This window comes from Bubalus kerabau, chromosome 1 (genome assembly GCF_029407905.1).
Source record: "Bubalus kerabau isolate K-KA32 ecotype Philippines breed swamp buffalo chromosome 1, PCC_UOA_SB_1v2, whole genome shotgun sequence".
In the NCBI taxonomy this organism is placed as follows: domain Eukaryota; kingdom Metazoa; phylum Chordata; class Mammalia; order Artiodactyla; family Bovidae; genus Bubalus; species Bubalus kerabau.
The window spans coordinates 53,760,035-53,784,262 of NC_073624.1; the positions used below are offsets into that span (position 1 = coordinate 53,760,035).

Consider the following 24,228-nt stretch of genomic DNA (forward strand, 5'->3'; position numbering starts at 1 on the left):
TGTTTCTGGAGCAAAGAGTTTATGGACAAGAATAATGGAAAATAAGGTTGAAAATTTCAGATTATGATAAGATCATAAAAGGGTCTTGAAGTCCAGACTGAAGAGTTCAGTTTATTCTACAGAATGAAGATTTTCAACATTTTTCCCATTCCTAACAAACTTGAGAGATCTGATACATTCCTCAGATGCAGCATCATATAATGTGGAAGGGCTTGAGCTTTACTTTCCCCACTCATTGCCTGTATTAGTTTGATCAAGGTAATTTCTCATCTGTTTTCTCATCTGTAAAAAGAGGCTAAGGATAGACCTCTACCCTTCCCTGTCCCCAGTAGTGTCTTATTATTATAATATCATCATCTCTTATGGCTGTGGACTACTGGGACAGTAAGTATCAGGTTATCAATGAGAGGATCGGAACTTGGTGGAATCTAGTGCTGAATCTCTTACATGATTCTAATACCCAACTCATTCCTTGCGCTCATTCTTCTAAGTAAGGACAATATAGCCATATGGTGACAATGTGGCCATAATTGAAATCCCAAGATAACCACCCAATCAGTTCAGTTCAGTGGCTCAGTCGTGTCCGACTCTGCAACCCCATGAACTGCAGCACACCAGGCCTCCCTGTCCATCACCAACTCCCAGAGTCCATCCTAACTCATGTCCACTGAGTTGGTGATGCCATCCAACCATCTCATCCTCTGTCATCCCCTTCTCCTCCTGCCCTCAATCTTTCCCAGCATCAGGGTCTTTTCAAATGAGTCAGCTCTTCGCATCAGGTAGCCAAAGTATTGGAGTTTCAGCTTCAACATCAGTCCTTCCAATGAACACCCAGGACTGATCTCCTTTAGGATGGACTGGTTGGATCTCCTTGCAGTCCAAAGGACTCTAAATAGCTGAGCAAGTTAATTGACTTAGCCTTGAGCAAGTTACTTAATTCCTTGGGGGAGTCTTATTGTTCTTGCCTGTAAAATGAGGATAATCTTTCTTCTTTTCACAGTAGTTATAATGTTTAAATACCTGGCACATAGTAGGCCCCTATTATATGGTGTGGTTATGTCTTTTTTTAATTATGAAAGTGAAAGTCGCTCAGTTGTGTCCGACTCTCTGCCACCCCATGTAGTGTATAGTCCTTGGAATTCTCTAGGCCAAAATACTGGAATGGGAAGCCTTTCCCTTTTCCAGGGGATTTTTCCCAACCCCGGGATCAAACCCAGATCTCCTGCATTGCAGGCGGATTCTTTATTGGCTGAGCCACAAGGGAAGCCCAAGAATACTGGAGTGTGTAGCCTATCCCTTCTCCAGGGGATCTTCCTGACCCAAGAATCATAGCAGGGTCTCCTGCATTGCAGGTGGATTCTTTACCAACTGAGCTATCAGGGAAGCCTTTAAGTATGACATTAAGTCAAATCCTATTCCCAGATGTCATCTCAAAGGAAAGAGCTAAGCAATGAAGAGATTTTAACAGATTGTCTGATTTCATGCACATTTTCCCTCCTTTATCAGGATTTAAATCCACCAGGTTCCAACGGGGAAGTAAGGGTCCCTGAATTCTTTCTGTGTGACTCTTCTGCCCCTGTCTGTTGGTGGGTTTCTGTCTGTCAGCTTGGGTTGAGTGGAAACTGTGAAGAGAATGATAAAGGAAGTGTAAAGGGAGACCTATAGTTCCATGGAGTTATTTTTTCTAGTTGTAAAAATCTAGTTTAACTTTAGGAGTTGATTAATATAGTGAAAGAAGGAAGTTGAAACAAGTATTTTTTGAGATTCCTTTTTAGCCCTGTGTGCTCAGTCACCCAGTAGTGTCTGACTCTCTGTGACCGACCCCATGAACTGTATCCCTCTAGCCTCCTCTCTCTGTGGAATTTTCCAGGCAAGAATATTGGAGTGGGTTACCATTGCCTACTCCAGGGGATCTTCCTGACCCAGGGATCAAACCTGGGACTTTAGTCCTGGGATTACCTTTTTTGTGATACCATACTGTATTATGCTATTATAGCTTAGATTCAGTTCAGTTCAGTTCAGTCGCTCAGTCATGTCCGACTCTTTGTGACCCCATGAATCGCAACATGCCAGGCCCCCCTGTCCATCACCATCTCCCGGAGTTCACTCAAACTCATGTCCATCGAGTCGGTGATGCCATCCAGCCATCTCATTCTCTGTCGTCCCCTTTTCCTCTTGCCCCCAATCCCTCCCAGCATCAGAATCTTTTCCAGTGAGTCAACTCTTCGCATGAGGTGGCAAAGTACTGGAGTCTCAGCTTTAGCATCATTACTTCCAATGAACACCCAGGACTGATCTCCTTTAGGATGGACTGGTTGGATCTCCTTGCAGTCCAAGGGAGTCTCAAGAGTCTTCTCCAACACCACAGTTCAAAAGCATCAATTCTTCGGCACTCAGCTTTCTTCACAGCTTAGATTACAGGATCTTAAAATTGAGACACTTTCCTAAATCCATATTTATGATTCAGTCTCTGGAGAGGTGAAACAACGGCCTGCCTCATCAGAGGCACAGCATGGCAGAGCCCCATGGAGCAAGACATTCAGAAGAAGAGCTCTTTTCCATCCTGTCAAGCCTGACACTGTTAGGACCAGAGAAGCTGAGCCTTGTTTTTCTAGTGTTCTGGTTAAGAATATTACTCCAGTGCTCTGAGTTCTGCTGCAATTGCAGACGTGACTTAGAGGAATTTTCACAACATCTGCTTAAAAAAAAATCTTATAACACACTAAAAAGCCTCTTGATGAAAGTGAAAGGAGAGTGAAAAAGTTGGCTTAAAGCTCAACATTCAGAAAACTAAGATCATGGCATCTGGTCCCATCACTTCATGGGAAATAGATGGGGAAACAGTGGAAAACAGTGTCAGACTTTATTTTTCTGGGCTCCAAAATCACTGCAGATGGTGACTGCAGCAATGAAATTAAAAGACACTTACTCCTTGGAAGGAAAGTTATGACCAACCTAGATAGCATATTCAAAAGCAGAGACATTACTTTGCCAACAAAGGTCCGTCTAGTCAAGGCTTTGGTTTTTCCTGTGGTCATGTATGGATGTGAGAGTTGGACTGTGAAGAAGGCTGAGTGCCGAAGAATTGATGCTTTTGAACTGTGGTGTTGGAGAAGACTCTTGAGAGTCCCTTGGACTGCGAGGAGATCCAACCAGTCCATTCTGAAGGAGATCAGCCCTGGGATTTCTTTGGAAGGAATGATGCTAAAGCTGAAACTCCAGTACTTTGGCCACCTCATGCGAAGAGTTGCTTCATTGGAAAAGACTCTGATGCTGGGAGGGATTGGGGGCAGGAGGAGAAGGGGACGACAGAGGATGAGATGGCTGGATGGCATCACTGACTCGATGGACGTGAGTCTGAGTGAACTCCAGGAGTTGGTGATGGACAGGGAGGCCTGGCGTGCTGCGATCCATGGGGTCGCAAAGAGTCGGACACGACTGAGCGACTGATCTGATCTGATCTGATCTGATGTGAAAGCACTGACTTGAAAAGCATAAAAACTATCTTTCAAGAAATTTGTGAGAATAAAATCTTAGTTGTGACCCTAGGATATTCAGCCAGACAATATTGACCTGAGTGATTCAATCATTAAAATTTTTTTCCTATTTAAAAAAATAGATGTTTAGCACTCTTCTTGTTTTTTATCTTAAAAATAAGTGTCTGTGTTAGTTCTGCATAACAAAGCTAATCAAACTTGTGATTTTTGTACCATATAGGGAAATATGTAAAAGCAGAAAGTAAAGATTTTTGCATTTTTTAGAAGGGGTGTTTAAAGGAAGTCAAAAAATGATGAGACTATCATTCAGTATTTGAAGTAAAAAGACAAACTTGATTTTATTGCTCATCATTGTGAAGAAGCTAAGCTGGGAGCAGGCACAACCTCTACAAGCAGAGCAACTACTGGTCTTTTATAGGGTTTCAGGGATGCATGGAGTTCAGGGATGCGCAGAAGCTTGAGTAGACGGATGTCCTCTGTCAAGGTCTGGATACTTGGTTGTGACTACTATTGTTAGTTGGTCCTCAGAGGTGTATTTATTGGACCCAATGTATTCCTAATTGCCTACTTCAGGAGCAAGGACTATCATTGATTGACTTCCTTCTAAATGCTTTCAATAAGGCAAGTTGTTTATTGATTGAATGAACATGAAACCAGTTCTGGTGGCTTCTTGTTACCATAGCCAAAGAACAGTCTTTTCCTGGGAGTGTGGGAACTTTTTACTTTCTCAGTCTCCACTTTGTTCCTCACTCAGTCAAAGCTGCAGGGTATCATTAAGGATTATCCAGAACTTCACTTTTGTTGTCAATTCTTCCTGAGAGTAGCATATCTGATTTTCAATTTGACTCCGTCAGTATGGGAGGAGGGGTCTTTGAATTATTTATTGAAACATCTGATGGGCTGGGTTGAAACATTTCAGACATTGGATAATAAACATTAAATATGAGATAAACAAGACTAATTAGAAGGAACTTCTAACTGTAAGAAGGAACTTCCCTGGTGAATCAGTGGTAAAGAATCCACCTGCCAGTGCAGAGACGCAGGAGATATGGGTTCAGTCCCATATTTCGGAAAGGTCCCATAAGTTGGAAAGATCCCCTGGAGAAGGAAATGGCAAGCTGCTCCAGTATTCTTGCCTGGAAAATTCCATGGACAGAAGAGCCTGGCGGGTTATAATCCATGGGGTCACAAAAGAGTCAGACTTGACTTAGCAACTACACAACAAGAAGGAACTAGAATGTATTTCACTACCACAACCTGAAATTTTTCAGACCTGACCAAGAAAACACGTCCCAGGGATTTCCTTGGTCTCCAGACCGCCTTTTCTTTTAGCTCAGATACAGATTGTTTGATTTCACCTGTAACATTAATTTGGGTATAATATGAAGTGTCAGCCATCAATCTGCTTGGCCAAAAGAAAGTCCAACACCATTCTTTTATCTGTAACAATAGCTGTTACTTTGCTGGACTTGGTTGGAAGCTGTTTGTGTGCTCATCTCTTTGCTCTGAGAATCTTGAGTTAATAATCAGCCTCTGTGAGTCATCTGCTTCAGGAAGTGCTCTGGAGAACTTCAGTTGAGGTTCCCTATGGTGTTACTTTCCAGCTCTGTGTAAAGGTCTATTCCATTTTTTCCCCCCAGAGAACAGAAGAGTATGTTGCTAGTTCAGGCTTATTCAGAGATTATGCATTATTCATCATCATAGACTCAGCATCCAGTCCCTGCCTGGTACAGTAAATATTTATAAAATGAATATTCAGCTTTATATTATTCTTGGATTATTTTTGGCATTTCAGTTATGTTTCTTCATTTAGAGTCTGATCTCACTGAAAGCAATAACCATGTCTTATTCTTCTCCTGCTGCTCCAGAAAGCTCATCACAGTGTTTTCTGTGTTAGAGATAGATAAATATTTGTTAAATTGGATTCAGGATGTATTGAGTGTACTTTATTTGGGTAATAAGGCAAATACTTGACAAGATTCCTCATCTAAAAGAGAGAATAAATCCGTTGGAGTGGTGAAATATATACATAAAATTATTTGAAGATGATGCTTTTTTAAAAGAAGTATTAAATGTTTAACAAATACAAATAAAATATTCTGTAATTGACTGCTTAAGTATTATAACTAGGTTTTTTGGAAACAGCTTAACCACTTAAATAGAATGCTAAACTTTATTGCTTTTAATGGATTTTTAAATTTTATTTTATATTGGAGTATAGTTGATTTACAATATTATGTTAGTTTCTGGTGTACAGCAAAGTGATTCAGTTATACATATATCTATTCTTTTTCAGATTCTTTTCTCATATAGGTTATTAGAGTACTGAGTTGAGTTTGCTGTGCTATACAGTAGGTCCTTGTTGGTTATCTTTTTTATATATAGCAGTGTGTATATGTTAATCCCAACCTCCTAATTTATCCCCTCCCCCCTCTTCCCCTTTGGTATGATGTTTGTTTTCTAATTCTGTGAGTCTGTTTCTGTTTTGTAAATAAGTTCATTTGTATCATCTTTTCGATTCCACATATAAGTGATATATTTGTCTTTCTCTGACTTACTTCACTTAGTATGATAATCTCTAGTTGTATCCATGTTGCTACAAATGGCATTATTTCATTATTTTTATGGCTGAGTAGTATTCTATCGTTTATAGGTACTACATCTTCTTTATCTGTTCATCTGTCAGTGGACATTTAGGTTGCTCTCATGTCTTGGCTATTGTAAATAGTGCTGATGTGAATATTGGGGTGCATGTAATCTGTTCAGTTATGGTTTTCTACAGGTACATATCCAGGAATGGGGTTGGCAAGGTCATATAGTAGCTCTACTTTTTGTTTTTAAGGAGTCTCCATACTGTTATCCATAGTGGTTGTACCAGTTTACATTCCCACCAACAGTGTGGGAGGGTTTCCTTTTCACAGATCCTCTCCAGCATTTATTGTTTCTATATTTGTTGATGATGACCATTCTGACTGGTGTAAGGTGAAACCTCATTGTAGTTTTGATTTGCATTTCTCTAATACTTAGCAGTGTTGAGCATCTTTCAGGTGCTTCTTGGTCATCTGTATGTCCTCTTTGGAGAAATGTCTATTTAGATCTTCTGTCCATTTTTTTTTTTCTGAGGTGTATAAGCTGTTTGTATATTTTGGAGATTAACCCCTTGTCAGTTGCATCATTTGCAAGTATTTTCTTCCATTCCATGGGTTGTCTTTTCATTTTGTTTATGGTTTCCTTTGCAGTGCAAAAACATTTAATTAGGTCCCATTTGTTTATTTTTGTTTTTATTTCCATTACTGTAGGAGACAGATAGAAAAAATATTGCTGCAATTCATATCAAAGAGTGTTCTGCCTGTGTTTTCCTTAGGAGATTTATATTTGGTCTTACATTTAGGTCTTTAATCCATTTTCAGTTTATCTTTGTGTATGGTGCTGCAGACTGTTCATTCTTTTACATGTAGCTGTCCACTTTTCACAGCACCACTTTATTGGAGAGACTGTCTTGTTTCCATTGTATATTCTTGCCTTCTGTGCTGTAGATTAAGTGAGCATGGGTACATAGGTTTGTTTCTGGGCTCTCTGTCCTGTTTCATTGATCTATATATCTGTTTTTGTGCCAGTACCATAATGTTTTGATTACTGTGTCTTTGTCGTATAGTTTGGACTCGGGGAGTCTGACAGTCCAAAATCCCCATACTCTTAGATCACCACCATAAATATTTTTGTGTGCTATTTTAAAAAATTATTTCCCAGACTTGAGTAATGTATTAGAAAGGCATTCAGTAAATATTAATAGTTTTAAGTGATTGAATATTCTTTTTTCCACTGAAATGTTTCTGTGGGCAACAAAGTCTTTCTATTTGAAAAGGGAAGGTATAGAAGCAGAGCCATCTTCAGGCTACAGGCAGAGGGTGAGGAAGGAACACCTGAGGTGTTCAGGACTTAATCTCTGCTGATTGCATATTTTCCTAATATTCTATGGATATTAGCATCTTTAAAATAATTTCATTTAACATGTAGTTCAGTTCAGTTTAGTCGCTGAGTTGTGTCTGAGTCTGCGACCCCATGGACTGCAGCATGCCAGGCTTCCCTCTCCCTCACCATCTCCCGGAGTTTGCTCAAGTTCATGTCCATTGAGTCGATGATGCCATCCAACCATCTCATCCTCTGCCGTCCCCTTCTCTTGCTGCCTTCAATTATTCCTGATATCAGCATCTTTTCCAATGAGCCAGCTCTTTGCATCAGGTGGCCAAAGTACTGGAGCTTCAGTGTCAGTCCTTCCAATGAATATTCTAGGTTGATTTCCTTTAGGATTGACTGGTTTGATCTCCTTGCTGTCCAGGGGGCTCTTAAAGAATCTTCTCTAGCACCACAGTTCAAAAGTATCAGTTCTTCAGCACTTAGACTTCTTTATGGTCCAACTGTTACATCCATACATGACTACTAGAAAAACCATAGCTTTGACTATACAGACCTTTGTTGTCAAAGTGATGTCTCTGCTTTTTAATATGCTGTCTAGGTTCGTTATTGCTTTTCTTCCAAGGAGCAAGCATCTTAATTTTGTGGCTGTAGTCACCATCTACAGTGATTTTAGAGCCCAGGAAAATAAATTCTGTCAGTTTCCATTGTTTACTCATCTATTTGCCATGAAGTGATGGGACTGGATGCCGTGATCTTAGATTTTTGAATGTTGAGTTTTAAGCCAACTTTGTCACTCTCCTCTCTTACCCTCATCAAGAGGCTCTTTAGTGTCTCTTTGCTTTCTGCCATTACAGTGGTGCTATCATCTGCATATCTGAGGCTGTTGATGGTTTTCCTGGCAATCTTGATTCCAGCTTGCAATTCATCCAGCCCGGCATTTCACATGATGTACTCTGCATAGAAGTTAAATAAGCAGGGTGGCAATATACAGCCTTGACGTACTCTTTTCCCAATTTGGAACCCATCCATTGTTCCATGTCTGGTTCTGACTGTTGCTTCTTGACCTGCATACAGGTTTCTCAGGAGGAAGCATGTAGTAGGCAGTCAATAACTGTTAATTTCCTCTAGCAGTTTGTATGATTTATTTCTATCTTTTATTATTATTATTATTAAACTAAGAAACATCTTATTTAGTTGGAATTTCTGCTGGATTTTCAAGTTATCATTTCATAATATTAAGTGACCTTGGCTGTCACTGGTCTTTGCATGATTGGAACGGAATAACATGGTCACATGACCAGTGGCAAGAATCACTGGGCTAAGGTTAATGTGCTGTGTGCTGTTCTTAGTCACTCAGTCGTATCCGACTCTTTGCAATCCCATGGACTGTAGCCCACCCAGCTCCTCTGTTCATGGGGATTCTCCAGACAAGAATACTGGAGTAGGTTGCCATGCCCTCCTCCAAGGGATCTTCCCATCCCAGGGATCGAGCCCAGGTCTCTGCACTGCAGGCGAATTCTTTACCATCTGAGCCACCAGGGAAGCCTGATGCTTCAGCAAAAATTACTGTATTAAAAAAAAAAAGTTCAACTGTGTATTAATTATTGAACAGATAAACAACAATGACATGCACATGATATAAAAAATAATAATACAGTGACCACCAGGACACTCACTAGTCAGCTTAAGAATTAGGAACTACCAGTAACCTAGTACCTACACCTTTTAAAGTTACCTCTGTGTTCCTTCCTCCTCTTCAAAGCAAACTGTTCATTCAGAATTGCATAGCTAATGAATGTTTGCTCTTCCCTATGATTTAATGCATTTATTTGAAAACCTAAAAATATATGTTTTTAGTTTTACATGGTTTTGAAACTTGTAAAAAATAGAATCATAGTGAATTTGTGCTAAATGATTTTCTTCTTTTGCTCAGCATTGTATTTGAGATACATTCATATGTGTACCTATTATTCACTAATTTTAGTTGGATCAAACCCACTTCTCTCGTGCCTCTTGCGTTAGCAAGCAGATTCTTTACCACTGAGCCACCTGGGAAGCCTTAGATTGTAATTTTTTGCTATTAAAAATCAAGGCTGTGAATATTGTTATCTTGTCTCCTGAACACATTCTAAGGTTTCTTTTGGATAGAAGAAAGGTCCTTCCATTCTAAGAAGATCTTAACCATTTTTGTGCCATGGACTTCTTGAGAAGTTTGGTGACTATTATGGGCTCCTTCTTAAAATAAGTTTCCTTCATTTCCTGCCTTCCCTCACCTCCCACCTCACAAAAATAATTTAGGCCAAAGAAAAGATGCTTTTATCTGTATATCAGGAGTAGATTGAATTCCTGTTGACTAAAAATCCTAAATTATTCTTAGCAGACATTAAAATATTATATTTTAATGAGTAGCATTTTCAGTCTGGAACTGGATTAAGGAAGCACATTTTTATAGGAAAAATGAATTCTGCCTTTGTAAGTTAAGGCTTAGGAAGAAATATACTAATTTGCTATTCCTTGTGTTTATTTATATCATATTTCTAAGCATTCCTCTCCCAAAGAAATCATCTTTCTTCACATGATACACAAGGCTGTTACTGGCAATGGGGCATTGAGGGGATGCTCATGGATGAGAATGTTGATTCTAGCTCAGAAAAAGAACTGGCCAAGGAAATCAATTGTCCAAAGCAAATATATATTCTTGTGCTTTATATATTTATTTAGATTCCAAATAATACACCTAGAACATGCATAACCAGCTGGGGCTACAGATTTGCCTTTTCAGGAGGTATATTTACCCAAAGAAGTTATGCATATTTCATAAAAACAAACAGACCATGTAAAAATACAGTCAACGCTTGGTTAGGTTTTTGATGTGTTTTCACAGTAAAAAAGCATACATTCCTTATCATTTAGTTTGAAAATAAAACATGTTGCATTAAGAAGTATCTGATACTTACTGTGATTTTAATGATTCATTTATACACAGTGTTCCAAGAAACACTGATATCCTTTGTTAACTTGCCAAAAACAGTAAGTTTAAACCTGCTTGAACTTTAAGTCATCACAATACCTTTTAAAAGAAACTTTATGGGGCACTGTTACCATTATTTAATAATAGTTTCTTTAGGTATTCAATTATGTGGTATTGATTTTTATTTACCTTAATTATTAATTATTTATTTGCTTTAGAAGGAAATTTGTCTCCAGCTTTAGCGGAGCATTAATAAAATTAGGCATGGTAGAGAGTACGTTCCCAGAGAAAGGAACTTAATGTGAAACAATACTTTTTTTTCTTTTTTAAACAGAGACTTCAGCTTCATTTGTAATAACTTTTAGTTAAAATACAGAAAATTTAAAATTTCATTCCTTCTCTCCATTGCCATCTTCGTTACTGTGCTCTATTTTTCCCATGGTATCTATCATCTTTTAATATACTGTGTTATTTATTTGTATTTTAAATTTTTTTATTTGTTTCTTCCCACTGGAATGTTAGCTGTGAAAGGCCAAGAATATTTGTTTATTTGTATGTAGTACCTGACCCATAGTAGATGCTCAATAAATATTTGTTAACGAACAAACCAATAAATAAATATCAAACAAATTATGCATTGAAAAAAAAGAAATTGCATGGGAAGAGAACTTAAATTCAATTATGAGACTAAGAATTTGGGAGAGGTGGAGGAAGAAATGCTAAGGTAAGGAGAGCAATCAGTATGTGGTTTATGACCACAGATTTCTTACCTTTGTACTTTAGAACTAAAACAGACCATGGAGACATCAATTCATTCATTTTAAAGAAGTCCAAACTAAGGCTTAGAAAGGTGAGAAATCATGCTTCTTTGCCAAATTACCTTTTAAATAAAGGTGGTAAATTCTGAGACAGTGTAACAATTCACGATCAGAGATGATGGCATTAATATTTATTGAGTGCTTATTATGTACCAAACATTTGCTTAACTCTTTACATCTCACTTAATTTCTGCAACTAGCCTGTGAGTCTCGTTGTAGAGATGAGGAAACTAATACTTAGAGGCTTTTTCACTTGTTGATAGCAACACAGTTACTCAGTGGTAGAGCCTCTTCAATACCAGCCATTGGTTTCAGGCTTATCATGTACAAGCGTTTTGCTGGAAACCAAGAGATCAAATAGAAAGAAGATATGGTTTTCCCCCTCTGGGGAGTTACATATTAGACCCCTGGAATGTAACAGCAAGATGTACGTATTAGATCAGTAGCTTTCAAATGTTTTTGACCTCAGTAAGAAATATGTTTGTATTTCAATAAATGCACACATATTTATCCTGGAGAAGGGCATGGCAACCCACTCCAGTATTCTTGCCTGGAGAATCCCGTGGGCAGAGGAGCCTGGAGGACTATGGTCCATGGTGTCGCAGTGAGTTGGACATGACTGAAGCGACTGAGCACGCACGCACGCACACACACATATTTATATGTTTTTTAAACATATAATTTCATAACTGAAATTAAAGTTTTATGAAATATCCTTACTGTGTGCTGTACATGCTAGTACTTTTTTTTTACATGCTGATACTTTCTATTCTGTTTCATTATATTCATTTTATTCTATTTACTGTTTTAAGACCAGTTACATTAAATTTGCTTCATAGCCCATGCATGCATTACCTATTGAAACAGGATATTTTATGTATATTAACAAAAGATATTTTATGTGTTAGGGGGGATAAAGTGCTCAATACTGATAGTCCTCCAGAGCTCATGTAGCTGTTTCTTCTGTTATTTATCTCTGTATTGTACTCGCATTGCTAATTTTGCTCTATCAATTTAAAAAAGTATTTATGGACCCGCACTTATGGTAGTAAGGAATTAGCTCTCTAACTCCATGCTTTATTTCCCCAACTTTCAACCTCCTAATGCAGTAATGCCCAATTTTTATTTTTATATAATAAATACTGTTTATATTCTATGGCTGGAAATATCATTGATCACAAAGCCACATTGTGTATTACAATACATTTCCTTTCTTTTTATCTCTCTCTAATTTTTTCTGGAGATAATTGCCCTGTTTTTTCACTTTCATAGCTTTCTGTATGCGTGTTTGCTCGGTTGCTTCAGTCATGTACAACTCTGTGCAACCCTGTGGACCATAGCCCACCAGGCTCCTCTGTCCAAGGGATTCTCCAGGCAAGAATACTAGAGTGGGTTGCCATGCCCTCCTCAGCTTTCTGTATACCTACCTTTAATTTTTTCCCAAATGTTCCATCATATCTATCACCCACCTATAATTAGTCCCTTCCCCAAAACTCTGTTATATCAGATAATTTACCAGCTTGCCTTTTTCCTGGAGACTTCACTTCCAGAGGCCTCCAAACCTTCAGCTCTGTCTGGACTCTGTTCCCAGCCTACTGTGTCTGTCTCTCTCTGGAGCTCTCCCTCACTCTCTCTTAGGTTGGCACTGCTATTATTTGGCTCTCAGGTTTTTCTCTCTATTAAAAAATATATATATTTACTTATTTGGCTGCTCCAGGTCTTATTTGCAGCATACAGGATCTTTAGTGTGGCATGTGACATCTGGTTCCCTGACCAGGTACCAAGCCCAGGCTCCCTGGCCTGAGAGCATGGAGTCTCAGCCACTGGACCTCCAGGGAAGCCCCTTGGGTCTTTCTCTTTCTTGGTTCTCTCCTTCATTTTGCATCAACACATTTTCAAGAAAGTTCCAAAGAGAACAGGGGAGAATTTTCCTGAATGCCAGCATGTCTTATGATACCTCTAGTTTACCCTCAACCCTTGGTTGATAAATTGGGTTCAGGTTTACAGTCAGAAATATTCTCTCACGATTTTGAAGGTATCACTAGCTTTTTTCCTACTGCAGTTGTTGAAAAGTCAGATTCTTGTTTCTTCATATATGACCTGCTGCTGCTGCTGCTGCTGCTAAGTCGCTTCAGTCGTGTCCAACTCTGTGTGACCCCAGAGACGGCAGCCCACCAGGCTCTGCCATCCCTGGGATTCTCCAGGCAAGATTCTCCAGGAGTGGGTTGCCATTCCCTTCTCCAGTGCATGAAAGTGAAAAGTAAAGTGAAGTCACTCAGTCGTGTCCGACTCTTCACGACCCCATGGACTGCAGCCCACCAGACTCCTCTGTCCATGGGATTTTCCAGGCAAGAGTACTGGAGTGGGTTGCCATTGCCTTCTCCGTCATATATGACCTGCTGCTGCTAAGCTGCTAAGTCACCTCAGTCGTGTCCAACTCTGTGCGACCCCATAGACGGCAGCCCACCAGGCTCCCCTATCCCTGGGATTCTCCAGGCAAGAACACAGGAGTGAGTTGCCATTTCCTTCTCCAATGCATGAAAGTGAAAAGTGAAAGTGAAGTTGCTCAGTCGTGTCCAACTCTTCACAACCCCATGGACTGCAGCCCACCAGGCTCCTCCGTCCATGGGATTTTCCAGGCAAGAGTACTGGAATGGGTTGCTGTTGCCTTCTCCGTCATACATGACCTAGTTTCTTTTAAATCATAGCAAATAGTTGTTATGTTCTTTCTGTGTGTCCAGCACTGTTCTAAGTGCTCTGCATTATTTAATGCTCGTGTTATCATCTCTGTGAGAGAGGGATTGTTTTCTGTATTTTACAGAAAGGCAACTGAAGCATGGAGAGGCTAAGTAGCTTGGCGGTGGGAGAGGGTGGTTGACTGGGCACTTTACTATTGGAGGATTGGGGCAGGGGTGGTTGGCCATTTCAGGGCAGCCCTCCAATTCTGAACATCTAACCTCCTCTCTGGGGAGTTAGACTCCTGCCTGTCCCTTGGAACAAAATGAAGGTCTGAAGGAATCCCACTGTTAACTGTGCACGCATGCTAAGTTGCTTCAGTCGTGTCCGACTCTTTTCAACCCCATGGACTATAGCCCGCCAGGCCCCTCTGTCCATGCGATTCTCCAGGCAAGAATACCGGAATGGGTTGCCATTCCCTCTTCCAGGGGATCTTCCTGACCCAGGGATCAAACCCACTTTAAGTCCCCTGCATTGGCAGGCAGGTTCTTGACCACTAGTGCCACCTGGGAAGCCCTTCGGTTGTATGACCTAAGTGTTAATTTAGCCATTCTTGAGGCATTAAACATTTTAGGTTATTTCCAATTTTTGACCTTACAGCAGTGATGCAGTGAGTTGACATGATAGTGGTTTGGCAAAATGTACAGTACTGCTAAAGTTAAGGCTCATGGTAGTTTGGGGGAGGCTAGAGAAAATGAGAAGATACATGTGACAAGTTGAAGAAAAGCTCAAATTTATTTATTTGTTTTTTTGGCTGTTCTGGGTCTCCTTGTGCATGGGCTTTTCTCTAGTTGCGGTGCACGGGCTTCTCATATTAGTGGCTTTTCTTGTTGCAGAGCACAGGCTCTAGGTGTGTGGGCTTCACGGCTTCTGGGCTCACTATTTGTGGCTCCTGGGCTCTAGAACAGGCTCAATAGTTGTGGTGCCTAGGCTTATTTGCTCTGCAGCATGTGGGATCTTCCTGGACCAGGGATTGAACCCATGTCTCTTGCATTGGTGGGCAGATTCTTTACCATTGAACCACCAGGGAAGCCCAAAAAACTTCACTGATTGCAGAGACATATAGTATTTTTTCCTGGTGAAAAGAAAACCTTCTTGTCAATTAACTCTTTCTCCTAGACACATATTGTTCCTTTCAGAGAGCTGTGACCTAGGCTAATGGCCGTATTTACTGGGCTGGGACTGTCCAGGTGACAGGAATAATCTTTGATGTTCTTTTTTAGGTGTTTACCTTGCTGTGGATCGCTGACTGGATGGTGCATCATTTCTGGAGGAAAGGAAAGGACCCTGATAGCTTCTCCATCCCCTATCTGACGGCACTGGGTGATCTGCTTGGGACAGCCTTGTTGGCCTTAAGTTTTCATTTTCTCTGGCTTATTGGAGATCGAGATGGAGATGTTGGAGACTAATAAATCCTACAAGCTACTCTCAAGTAATCAAGAAGGAAAATACAAAACAACCACTTATGACTCTTTTTCACAATTTTTAATTCGGTAGTTTGACTTCTGCCAGGGTAATCTTCAGTTGGCCCTGATTCCATTAAATGGCCTTAACACTTTTTTTTTTTTTTAAGGAATCTGTGTTGAAATGAGAATGAACAGTATTTGTGCTGCTTTTCATAGAATAAATGATAATTTGACATAGACATAGACACAAGCTCAAGCTCTGAAATTGATTAACTAGAAAGGAATATAAGATGTTTACAATGAATAATTTTAGAACCACAGACATAGCAGAAATGTACTGTCTTACTGTTTAACTTATAATGCCAAGAGTTCTGGTTTCATCTTTCTTGTCTCACAGATGTGTTTGTTCTGCAAAGCAGACTTTAAAATGAAAGGGGCCCAAGCAAGCTTGTTTTAATTATGCCCACCTCTCTGCCAGCTGAGGATCCATTTACCAATTTGTTTGCTCCTAACCTGACCTCAGTATGTTCTACTGAGTATGAGATAAACTCACTTTTATCTGCTTGTATGAATTTCTCTGTGCCAATGCTAATTTTATTTCAACCCTGCAAGTTCTCTGCAGGCTACCCTTTAAACACAGAATTGCCTTTAGTGAAAGCAATGGGTCATTTTTGATGATTGATTTATTGAAAGAAGGTTGATCTTTTTTAGAAGACTTACTAGTCCAAAATGAGATGACCTGCGCTGCATTTGTAGATCAAGATGGTGTGAGAAATTGTGTGTGTGTGTGTGCGGTATGTGAAAGAGAGAGACAGAAGCTGTTGATGGAGTGCTGAATCTTGGCTTGTTGATAGAAAAGATCATAGTGGGATATTAGCATTCTGTAGTTATTCTTTTAGCACATTTTATTGACATGCTTTTGTCATGTGGTGTAAAAATTTTCCTCTTGCCCAGAATATAGTATTTGTTAGCTATGTTATAATTAATACTTCCTTCATAATTTTTTTAAAAAGGTACCATTTAATATAATCAAGATATCATCAGATTTAGAATGAGCAAATGGTTCATTTGTTCTTCTTAAGAGGTCTGTTGAAACTTGCAGGCTTACCATTTTAAGGGAGGAGTTGGTGGGTTGCTTCAGTGTTGTTCCTGCCCGTGCACATCGTCTCTGCACAGGCTCACGTCTGCATGGGACAGTATCAGGTACACTGCTGTGTTTCTCAGATATTTTTCTAAAACTCTGATCTGTATTCCAAACACTTGACCAACATCTTAGTTATTCAATAGGTAAGCATTTTTTATATTACATACATTTTGAAAAATACAGTGGAATCTCTCAAGATTGTCAGATATTTAATAATCTAACTGATAAAGGGAAGAAGAAATGAACACTGACTTTGATCATCATGGTTAAATTGTGAGTTAGTGTTAACATTATATAAACAGTATGTTGTTTGTATATATATTGAGGGAAGTGTTCTTATTAAGCTCTTTAAAATAAAGGGACTGTGGTTTAGAGCTATATATTTTGCTTATTTTAAAACATTAATTATTCCATTCTTCTGCCGTATAATGAAATTGTAAGGCAGAGAACTGAACTAATTATAGGATTTCTCCTTTGGAGAGTTATAATATCATGTAGTGAACATTCTGCAAAATTTTTTATTTAAAAAATCCGTAAATAATTTCTTTGATTTTGTTGTAAAGCACTTGTAAATTATTTATATTTGGGCTGTATAATTCATAAGCATTTATACTCCCCAACGATTTCTGTTTTCATTTTTTTTACCTATAAAATGCACAGCAAATCACATTTTTAAAGTATTTACCAACAACTTTAGTTCATTACATATTCCAAAGCACATTCAAATACATCATGTTATTTAGTTCTCACAACAGTACATGTGAAATAGGTCAGATAGATATTCCTATCTCTATTTTACAGCAGAAGGAAACGAAAATCAGCCAAGTTGCATTTTTAATGTTGCACAGCTACAAAGGGCCCCAAATTGTGATCTAGTCTAGATCATCAATCTCCTAAGCCAGTTCTTTTTCTGTGACCCTCCAAATGTACCAAGTGTATACAACTTGTCAACTATGAGGAAATCAACCACGGAAACAAGATCTTCTAAAGTAGAATAGAGTATTGCTACGTCTTTCCAACTTCAGACAGGGAAATCTTCATTTAATGTATCTTACTGGTAAATATAGCTAACTCTAAAATTATTCATGTTCCTAAGACCAAGGAAATCAAAGATAAATGAAAACTTTAGAAGAAAGAACAATGCCTTATTTCATAGAATATTTAATTGCCTTCCCAAATCTAGCTGATTTTCCATAAATGCTAATAAATAACTAGAATAACTGATTTGAGTTCTGTCCTCTTTCTTTTTTGCTACCCAATCTTTGTTACAGCAACAAAATGTCTAAAAGACATGTAATGGGGAAAAAACTAAAGACTTGGAAAAATCAGTCACCAATTAGCTGAATTAATTTATAAAACAGATTTAAATTCTTTAAAAAAATTTTTTACTGTTTTTTGAAAGCCTTTACATAAGTATAGAATGAATAAGATAACTTTGCCTGCCCACAAAATGCATTTATTATCAGTTGTATGTAAAACAAATTAACAAAGTTTATTTTTACACCACGTAAGTTTGCTTTCTGAACTTCCTCCCCTCACTAATTTATCAGGCACTTTATTTAAACATGAATAATCTTTTCAAAGACTTTATTTTTGCCCACCAATTGCTTTTTATTCTTTAAGAAATAAAGTTTCTTAGAACCTAATAAAATAGAAACTGTTAGTAATGTATCTTCTGGGAGACACTGAAAATTCTATGGCATAGACTATCAATGATGTAGCCAAATGAAGTACGTTTTTAGGGGTCTTTCAGTAATTGGGTTTCCTTGCCTTTTAATACAGCTCTTGTATAGCATACCCCTTTATAATGGGCATCTGCCATCTTTGAATTGTTGTAAACTCAAATAATAAAATTTAAGACATATTTACCCAGCCTTGTTGTACTTACTTCTTGATAAACTAGATGAACATTAAGCCTTGTGGAATTCACCCAGAAGAGAATGTATATATGTTGTTTATGAGCATAATAAATTGGGCTCTGACCATACGTAGACCTCCACTTTACTGCTTTACCACTTTTTCACTCTTAAGTACTGTTTTCACTATTCAGTTTACATTTCTTGGCCCATCAGTTTGTATATCCTCAACTATCTCCTTCATTCCTGTTGGACAGCTCTGGTTAAATACAGCTCTCTGCCGATGCTTTGCCTACACTTGAACAGCTGAGCATGGTTCATGAAGAACACACGACAAATCTGTAAATTCATAACCTCAGACATCAAGCTAACCCTCAGCGGTCCAGCAGCCTCCTCTATTTCTCTAACCACTTCACTCTTTGAGAGATCAGGCTTTTGTCCCTACCACTCTACTGAAAGTATACCTGTTGAGGTCACCAATGATCTCCATGTTGCAAATCTAGTGCTTAGTTCTCAGTAAGAATCCTCGTCTTGTTGTTGTTCAGTCGTTAAGTCGTGTCTGACTCTTTGTGACCCCGTGGACTGACCCTATCATCGGGCTCCCCTGTCCTTCACTATCTCCCAGAGCTTGCTGAAACTCAACGTCCATTGAGTTGGTAATGCTATCTAACCATCTCATCCTCTGCCACCCCCTTCTCCTGTTGCCTTCGATCTTTCCCAGCATCAAGGTCTTTTCCAATGAGTTGGTTCTTCATATCAGGTGGCCAAATTATTGGAGCTTCAGCTTCACCATCAGTCCTTCCAGTGAATATTCAGAGTTGATTTCCTTATCCTCATCTTAGTTTCTAAAGGTATTTTACAGAGTCTCCTCCTTCCTTGAAATACTTTCTTCACTTATTAAAAAAAAAAAAAAATCTGCTTTTGCTTTCCTTTCTGCATTGCTAGAAGCCTCGTCTTCATCTTGCTGGTGGTTCCTCCACCTCTTAACCTCTAAGCGTTGGAATGCCCTGCAACTCGGTTTTTATTACCATTTCTCTATTTTTTATCCCTAGGTGACCTCATCTGATCGTTTCAAATGACATCTGTACCTATTATTCCTAAAGAAATTTTAAAAATGCCTACAGACAAATGAAAATTAAAACATCACAATCCAAAACCTATTGGATGTAGCAAAAGCAGCTCTAAGAGGAAAGTTTATAGCAATACAGTCTTACCTCAGGATACAAGAAAAATCTCAAGTAAACCACCTCACCAAACACAAAGCAAAGTAGAGAAAGAAGAACAAACAAAATCGAAAGTTCATAGAAGGAAGGAAATCATAAATATCAGAGCAGAATAAATAGAGAAGAAGAAAATAATGAAAATGATCAATGAAACTAAAAGCTGGTTCTTTGAAAAGGTAAACAAGATTGATAAACCCTTAGGCAGAGACTCGTCAAGAAAAAAAAGGAAAGGACTCAATAAAAATGAATAAGGAGAAGTTACCATGGATACCACAGAAATACAAAGGATCCTGAGAGACCACTATAAGCAACTATATGCCAATAAAATGGACAACCTAGAAGAAATAGACAAATACTTAGAAAGATATAATTGCTCAAACTGAAACAGGAAGAAATAGAAAATATGAACAGATCAATCAGAAGAACTGAAATTGAAAACTACCAACAAGCAAAAGTCTAGGACTTGACGGCTTCTCTAAATCAAACATTTAGAGAAAAGTTAACACCTGTCCTTCTGAAACTTCTGAAATACCTATCCTCTCCAAAAAATTGCAGAGGAAGGAACACTCCCAAACTCAATGAGGCCACCATCACCCTGATACCAAAATCAGACAAAGATACCACCAAAAAAAAAAATAGGCTAGTATCATTGATGAACATAGACGCAAAAAATCTTCACCAAAATACAGCAGACTGAATCTAACAATACATCAAAAGGATCACACACAATGAGCAAGAGGGATTCATCCCAGGGATGAAAGGATGCTTCAATGCCTGCAAATCAATGTGATATGCCACATTAACAAACTGAAGAATAGAAATCATATCATCATCTCAATAGATGGAGGAAAAGCTTTTGACAAAATTCAACACCCATTTATGATAAAGACTTGCCAGAAGGTGGGCATAGAAGAAACCTCATATTATTTCATCTTGGTCTTAGCAAAGAAGCATTTTGCTGTGATGGAATAAACACATTGATTTTGTGTGTCATAAGAGATGTTAGAATGTCTTCCTAGTCCCAAGGCTACATCATGTTTCCTAAGTACTATAGCACAAACATCTTCAACTCATGGGGCTGTCTTTTGAGTAGTAGTTCTTCATATATAAATTTTCTGTGAGATATGAGCTTAGCAAATATTGGAGAAATTGCCTATTTTATTTTTTAATCTAAATTTTAAACTTTTATTGAGATATATTTAACATGACATTCTATTAGTTTCTGGTTGTTATACAGCACAATAATTCCATATATGTATATATTATAAAAATGATCACCCCAATAAGTCTAGTTATTATCTGTACCCACACTTAATTACGATTTTTTCTCCTGATGACTAGAACTTTTAAGGCTCATCTTGTTCATTTCCTGCCCAGTCTTAGAATTAGCAATTTCTCCAAGGAGCCCTCATTCCTTTTATTGGAAAATAGTATTAGAAACCACTCTCTGGGCACTAGATGTATTCATTGCTACTGGGTACTGGGAAGTGGTTGCTTCCAGGCCCTCTCAGCTAAGAAAGCAAGGAAACATGTATGTATGCTAACCTATGCATCTACATACACATGTAAATATTTCTATATGTAGCCATCTATATATTAAGATAAACATGAGCTCATACTGATGTCTCCAACTGTTACTGCGAGGATTATTCTAGCCTCTTCCTCTTGCTTATCCATAAATTCCAACAATGAGAAGCCTGGCTCACCATCTGCTATGTATTTACTTAATTGTTCAGTTCCAATACACATGTGTTGGGGTATCAGAATTGTTAACACATGCCAGTGTTCTTGCCTGTAGAATCCCCATGGACAGAGGAGCCTGGAGGGCTGCAGTCCCTGGGGTTGCAAAGAGAGAGACTAAGCACAGCAGCACAGGGCAGAAGACCTAACTGAGTCATCTTGGATCTGGCGTCCAGTCAGCAGAGGCCAATAAAGTCAGGGGTCCCAGGTAATTGGTTGCCTGTATAAGCCCTCTTAAAGGGCAGAGGAGGGGACTGGCATCTCTAGGGTATACACCAAGCCAATCTTCACATCCCAGGTAAGGTGACCTGAAAAATTATTTTATCAACTGCTAAGAATAGATCAGGAAACAACCTTTTCCTTATACTGTGTGTTACTATAACTTGGTACTTTAGGAAGTAAAAGTTGCAAGGTAAAGTTATATAACGTAGAGATCTAAGAGCCTAAAAATAGCCTGCTACACACAGAATATGCATAGAAAACACTTGAACTTTTTTTAAATGGTAAATCTCCAGGTGTCCCTAGGAAGTAGGATATTCTTAGATTGAATACAGCAAATTTCTTTTCCCCTCATATCAAAAGAAGTTTCTATCAGGTAAAACCACAGAGAATGGAAACAGCTGCAGGAATGAGAAGTAAAAGGATTCAGTCTAAATCTTGGTCAAGTTAACCTGTATTCCATGAGAAACTCTGGGCCCAGGGCTGTGCTGATATTAAAATAGCATTTGAGTTCAGTCTACTTCGTGGTGGGCTTCCCAGGTGGCGCTAGTGGTAAAGAACCTGTCTGCCAATGCAAGAGACTTAAGAGAGACAGCTTCGATCCCTGGGTCGGGAAGATCCCCTGGAGGAGGAAATGGCAACTCCAGTATACTCGCCCTGGACAGAGGAGCCTGGCAGGCTACAGTCCACGGGGTCACAAATAGTCAGACACAACTGAAGCGACTTTGCATGTATGCACTATTTTGTGGTGATGGTAAAACTAAAGGCTTGAAAGGTGATTTCCGGAAATGTTTTGCTTTTTGTTATTCTGTTTTTCCACAAAGGCAGTAGTCAAGTAGCTTTGGGATGTAGATTTCCTCTGTCTTGCCTTTCTCCTCCTCTTGGTGAATCAACAGTTGATTGTTCTATCAGTGCTGGGGTGTTAGTGTCATACACAGTGTGAATGTGTGCACTGATGTGAGTGTGGGTGTGTGTATTGTTTGTAACTGTCAAATCTGGACTTGATGCTATGATTTGCACAGGATGGTATACATCATATATGATGATATACATCATATAAGGCACCAAGAAAGTAGCTTAAACTGCTTAAAGTGAAAGTGGCTCAGTTGTGTCCAACTCTTTGCGACCCCATGGACTGTAGCCCATCAGGCTCCTATGTCCATGGAATTCTCCAGGCAAGAATACTGGAGTGTGTTGCCATGCCTCCTCCAGGGAATCTTCCCAACCCAGGGATCCAACTTGAGTCTCCTGCATTGCAGAAGATTCTTTACCATCTGAGCCACCAGGGAAACCCTAGTATTACCTAGTTAAATAGTTCCTCTCAAAAGGTCATCATTTGGACAGGGGATTTTGTTGCTGTAGCAGATGAATAGATAATACATGATATATACATTCATTGGAAAGTGCGTGTTTTTTAAAAATTATTACTTGTGCTTTGATTCCCTAATGCCTTAATGGTTTCTGCTAATAGCATTTCGGAAATTGAATATAACAAAATGTGAGATGCCTAGCTCATGATAGATGCTAATTGGATTTGGCACAATCTTGTGATTTCGTATAGCTTAATAGTAAAGAGACAGTTTTTATAGGGCTGCAATGCAAGCTGATCTAGACTATGAGTGGAGTTAATGAGTTTTCACTATACACCATATGTGAAGCCACTCCTGCTGTTAGTGCTGAGATTTCCAAGGATGAAACGAGGTACTTGCCATTCTTAGTAAATAATCTCTGAAGGGGTCAAAGATGTATATATAAGAAAATTCACAGCAGTTGTTGATAAGAGTAAAATCTGTAAACAAACTAGATGTCCAACAATAGAGGAATGGTTTAAAAATTATGGTACCCAATTTGCTAAATATATGTAAAATATACATCATCATGTATGATCATATTTTCCCCAAACATTTAATGACATGGGGGAAATTTTCACAATATAAGTGAAAACTCAGGATATATGCAGTTTGATCTTATTGTGGATTGTCTTCTACCAACCCTCACCTAGAGATTAAGGAAAACAAAGAACCAACTTGGGTTTACCAATTTTCCTGGTAAATTAAGGCAAGGAAACTATAACACAGCCCAGGCAGGAAGGAATAAATACTGCAGGAAGGAAATGAATCCTTACAAAGGTCAGGCCTATGATTTCAGAGCTTGTTCTAGGAAAACAGCATCAGTACTCACATTTATCCATATCCTTAGGGTCTCCATGAGAAGGAAATGGCAACCCACTCCAGTACTCTTGCCTGGAAAATCCCATGGACGGAGGAGCCTGGTGGGCTGCTGTCTATGGGATTGCACAGAGTCGGACACGACTGAAGTGACTTAGCAGCAGCAGGGTCTCCATGTCAACCCCAATGAACTGGAGTACTGGCCACTGAGATCCAGGCTCACTGCTGCCCCTGGTGGAGTCAAAAGAAACTGCAGGGAGTACAGCCGGTAGTCTTAGAAGGTGAAACTTGCAAGACAGGAGCAAGTCTTAGTGAGCTTGTTGTTTCTACAGGGATGAGTGGCAAGCTTGTGCTCTGGGGGAAAATGAGCAGGCTGGGGAGGCCACTGGGAGAAGAGAGAAATGGAGAGAATTCGGATGTGAGGTCCGTGTGGCACAGCCCTGTAGGCCTAGCCAGTGTTTCTCACTGCTGCATGAGTCACTTGAGTGCCTGAAAAAGCATGGATACCTCTACCTAACTAACTGAGTCAGCT

General features: G+C 39.0%; 2 protein-coding genes across 12 annotated transcripts in view; one reads left to right on the forward strand and one right to left on the reverse strand.

Annotated features, from left to right (window-relative positions):
• SLC41A2 (solute carrier family 41 member 2) overlaps positions 1-16,388 on the forward strand; it is a 151,882-nt gene extending 135,494 nt beyond the window's left edge. For all 11 annotated transcript variants that reach the window (XM_055574903.1, XM_055574905.1, XM_055574912.1 and 8 more), the window contains one exon: positions 15,164-16,388. In XM_055574903.1, the coding sequence (XP_055430878.1) occupies positions 15,164-15,349 (186 nt within the window). In that variant the 3' untranslated portion in view covers positions 15,350-16,388. The remainder of the gene's footprint in view (positions 1-15,163) is intronic.
• Positions 1-24,228, reverse strand: part of NOPCHAP1 (NOP protein chaperone 1) — a 256,395-nt gene that overhangs the window by 162,291 nt on the left and 69,876 nt on the right. The window lies entirely within an intron of this gene.